Consider the following 4944-nt stretch of genomic DNA (forward strand, 5'->3'; position numbering starts at 1 on the left):
AATCACAGCATATTTATATATATATACAGTATATATATATATATATATATATATATATATATATATATAACTAATAAATACACAATAAAAACACTAAAACTAAGTAAAATTAAAATTATAAATGAAATAAACTAATTAAATTATTTAATTTCAGCAAAAATTTATAAAAACTATAATAGTATCTCAATTATACTAAAATAACACTGGTTTACAGTGGTTGCCAAATATGAATAGGTTATGATGGTTGACCATGGAAAATATTAAGTTATTTAAGTCAACTTGTTTAAACCGATTGCGTAAAAAACCCAGTTGAAAAAAAAAAGATTATTGAAAAAGAAATCTATATAAAAGAAAAAACTGAGTTTACTTATTTATTTGAGTGTTTATTAGTGTACTGTGCTTTAAAACCCTCCTGGAAACATTGTGTTTAAATCCATCTCATTTAAAGCACTACTGCTACAGTCATGCACATGCAAACATGCACGATGTATGTGGACAATATTTAAGTGTGCTACCATGAGCACTGTGTTTTAACTTAAAAAAAAAAAACCTTAATAAACCATTCTACAATGAATTTATTAGCCTAAATACAGGTGATATTGCAGATTTTTTGTTTGGCAGATTATTATAGAATTCAACCGATGGTGCATGTGCACTAATATATTTTATAAAAATAGTTTGAACCGATTCATGGAAGTACTGAAACTCGAATGCCATTGTGTGCTACTTAAATTAGAGATGCCTTTTAAAATATCTCATATTAACAGAAACTTAACCAAAAAAAAAAAAAAAAGACAGCTACGTGCAAGTATACCACAGAGCATAGGCTAACATCTGATACTTTAATTATCGGTCACTGCGTTTATGTTATTGTTTGTTTTGCACATGGTTAAGGTTCTAAAAACAGCATTGACTTTCACGGAAATCCACCAGCAGGCCGTATAAATGATGGACGTGGCATGGTAACGTTAGATGGAAAGATATAAAACTGCCTGGATGAGAGAGCAGCGCTGCCCTTTTGCTCTCTATAGGTCAGCTTTATTTGAAGTGTGCAGTATGCAGTGTGGCAGAGCTGACACATGCATTCTAATTTCAGAGTGCTGCACTAAGACAAGCTATTTGCCAGCAACACAAAAAGTATCCTCAAAAAATTGATGATGTTCACGCGGCCAATTACTGGGCTCAGCAAGTTCCCATGCTTCATTTACATAATAATCATTGCCTAGAAATTGATCAACAGTCAAAAATGGTGCTTATGCACACCAATCAATGTGAAATTACATATAATAAAACAAACAGATAAAGCTTTAAAGTTTATCTATGTACACGCTGAATGCACACTGATTCAATAGTATATGAATGAGATAACTAGCTAAATGGCTACATAAATAGCTTACAGTTACATTTATGAAATAGTGCGCAACAGTTGGGTTTCTGGAAGTACAAATTCATTTTCTCCATTGGGGAATTAATTTTGAATGGTAACTTATAAACAGTTAAAGACAGACCTCTTTTGAGCTACAAAGTTGTTAATCAATAGTATGTAAGCCATTAGCCCACACTACTTCAACTTATTTCTAAAAGAATCGTTTTTAACAGTGGAATTCCTGTTGAAAAACTACATTACCCATGATTCGGCAGAAAAATCTCCACCAATCAGATAATCATGACCTAAACAAATTGCACCAAAAGATTCATCCACTCCAATGAACCGCTGCTAATGACGTCCCTAAACTCACAAAGTAATTAAGGGTGCTTTCACACTAGCACTTTTGGTGCACACCCGGGTTCAATTGACGTCAGAGTTCGGTTCGTTTGAATGATGTCCGAACTTGGGTTCGCACTAATGGTCGACCGATATTGGTTTTTTGACAGCCGATGCCGATGCAAAGCCGACATATTTTGTATTTATTTTAATTAATATTTAAGAAATTTGAAATCATTTGAAAATGGATTAAAAAATAAATTTGTAAAATAAACATACTTATACTTTAGATGACAAAGTATTTTCCACAAATAAATAAATATTTAATAAAAATATAATTAAAAAGGAAGTAAACTGTAACCAACAGAGCACTCAGTATTCTGGGAAGTTTGTGTGCACTGGTAATCATATTTTTCCAAATAAAGCCAAGGTAACACTCATTTGACATGAATATGACAGTGGGCAAATGCATAAAGCGCAGCATAATTTGAAATCACAAATTTAATGTTTATTATAATACTTTTTGTATACATTTTAATTCCTTTGTTTAACAGTTCATCTAAAGTCTACTTTAGACAGAAATACTTCCTTTGTTTAACATCGGATTATTAGACGGACAGAACTGTTAACGACGACGGCGAACAAGAGGGAGTATGTGAGCACTGTGTGCTCAGGCGCTGCAGCTCTCAGCGCCGTCAAAATAAAAGTCCCGCCCTGAACGCATCGGCCAAACAGAAAAACTTATCGGCCGATGCCGATATTTGAAAAATGCCAAATATCGGCCGTGGCGATATATCGGTCGACCACTACTTACAACTATCTGTCAAGCATTAGAGGCAGAAACCAGACTTACATTCCGGCAAATAAATTGACTTGAAACTCAACTTTAATGACGTATTATTTGATAAAAATGTGTTTGTGTGTGTTTCACTCGCTTTCCTGATGAGCGTGACTGACACGCTGCAAACAGATAGCTGTATATCTCATTTCTGTTAGCCTTCAGCGTTCTTTAGAGCATTTGCAGTACATTTGTAAGACAGACGTAAGTGCCGTTATGTACCGAAGCTTTGTAAACAAAATGAACGGTTCAAAAACGTAAATATATAAAAGTACACACACACACATATATATACACACACTGTATATATAAACCAACATCTTTAGAACAAAAGTTTCATATTTCTTTATCAATTTTAATTCGGTCATTTCATTTGCAGTGCCTCATGTGGTTTGTAGTGTTGTTTGCTTCATGGCTTACAATGCATTCATGATTTGAGTGATTTTACAATACTTAAAGTCATTCCGCCAAATGTCCTTTAGGCATGCAAAATGCTCTTTGACATACATATTATAAAACAAATGGTTCCAGCTCTAAAATCCGTTGATATGACCACACATTGAATGCGATAACTAGCTAAACTGCGACATATATTGGCTACAGTTACACACATGAAATATGTTATTTGGTGGAGGAATCGCAATTACTGTATTGTCTGGGATATAAAGTCACTATGATTTTGTCACTTCTGTTCAAAATTCTAAATTTTGATAAGATGAACTGTGTTTGAAGACGTAACATGTATGCAACTGCAATTCTATAGTAATGAGCCAAGTTGCAATGTTAGAATTATTAATAAACGTAATTATTTATTGAAAATTGATGTCTTTTATCATATTGCTCTTGCCGCCGTTTAATAAAAACCAAGAAAAAAGCCATGAAATAGCGATTTTACCATAGTTAAAGGCATTCCACCAAACTTGGTTCCTTAAAACATCCCATAGCCGTGCTAAATGCTCTTTGAATTTATATATGAAACTCAAAACATTACTCAATAAATCTTTACTCAAAAAAGGACTAATTAATGAAAATACAGCATTATCCATGTCCTCACATTGCTGCTAACAAAAAAGATGCGTCAAGTCTTACCTTCAGCGAGTCGAAGCAGGCGATCACCCGTCCGTTCTCCACCTGGCAGCTCTTGGGCGGGTGGGCAAATTTGCATTCCTCGTCGCTGCGCGAGCACGTCCCTCTCTGAAACTGCCGGCACACCTCGAGCGTCAGCCATTTTGTGTCTCGCATCGACGCAATGTTTAAAGCCATAGCTGTTTGAGAACCTCTACGGTGTCAGTAGCGGGACTGTTGATTTGGGTTCAAAAGTCTGCGAACGTATTTCTGTGTTGTTTTGTGTCTAGTTTTGTTGTTTGTTGGCAAGGCCCTTTAAATAGAGATGTCACATTCAGACCCCGCACATTCAGCTGTCGCACGGGAGATGGCCGCTATCAGTGAAGCTGTCAATCTCTGCCAAGTCATTCATCAGTCATTTATTCCCAGGTGCACAACACTGGCGCGACAATAAGAACATGCTCCAGGTCTCCAAATGGTCTTGAGCCGATGGTTGTGGACAGCAATATCTGAAGGCAATGACTCTCCTTGGAATGATATCTAATAATGTCCGTGAATGGAAAGAGCGTGTCAGTTCCTTGTGCCTTGGCAAGTCTGAGGAATTGAGATCTTTTTGGAGGCCAAGCCAGTGTTGTTTACAATGTAGGATGAGAGCAGTGAGCAGCTTCAAGTAGGAATGTCAGAGAAGGCACTTTCTTCTGTACGGGATCTGGAAAAGAAGGCCCAGATTTGATTGGAGTAAGAAACATGGACAACAGAAGCTTTCCACAAGGATTTGACCATTTCTAGGTGGCACAAAATTGAATTTCCTACATTTAAGTATTAATTTAAATATTTCTAGTGCTCATGGAGCAACTGCTAGGGTCAGAATATTTAACAAAATTACAAAAAACATTTCAAAACCACCTATTATGAAGCTTAAAGTAACCTAAAGTAAGAAAATAAATATTTTAAGTACATGATAGCATATTAAACCACCTAAAAGAAATAACAGACAGATGTTTTCCTGGAAATTTGAAGCATTGCTGTTACCTAATCAGAGGCAACATATTTAAAGTTAGTAGGGTTGGGCCGATAGACGTTGCCATCGTCCATCGCCGATGGCTGATAGACATCACGATGTTGAGCCGACATCGCGATCCCCATCACCCACCCCACCCCACAGGTCACATCCGATTGGCAATCACATTCACGAAATTAACAGATATGTCTGTAATTGGCTAAAATGCTCAACACTGCAAAAACCGGAGATGTATGCCATGGGGGTATAACAGTTAATAGGCTGCGCTCCAGACCATCACCACAGCACATCGACATGTCTCTTATTTTTTTAAAG

The 4944-nt window shown here is 36.2% G+C and overlaps 1 protein-coding gene across 12 annotated transcripts in view; it reads right to left on the reverse strand.

The window, feature by feature from the left end:
- Nucleotides 1–4318, reverse strand: part of LOC107653675 (muscleblind-like protein 2a) — a 73027-nt gene extending 68709 nt beyond the window's left edge. For all 12 annotated transcript variants that reach the window (XM_016440465.1, XM_016440459.1, XM_016440462.1 and 9 more), the window contains exon 1: nt 3633–4318. In XM_016440465.1, the coding sequence (XP_016295951.1) occupies nt 3633–3806 (174 nt within the window). In that variant the 5' untranslated portion in view covers nt 3807–4318. The remainder of the gene's footprint in view (nt 1–3632) is intronic.
- Between the last annotated feature and the right edge of the window lie 626 nt (nt 4319–4944).

This window comes from Sinocyclocheilus anshuiensis, unplaced genomic scaffold, assembly GCF_001515605.1.
Source record: "Sinocyclocheilus anshuiensis isolate Anshui unplaced genomic scaffold, SAMN03320099.WGS_v1.1 scaffold175, whole genome shotgun sequence".
Taxonomy (NCBI): Eukaryota; Metazoa; Chordata; class Actinopteri; order Cypriniformes; family Cyprinidae; genus Sinocyclocheilus; species Sinocyclocheilus anshuiensis.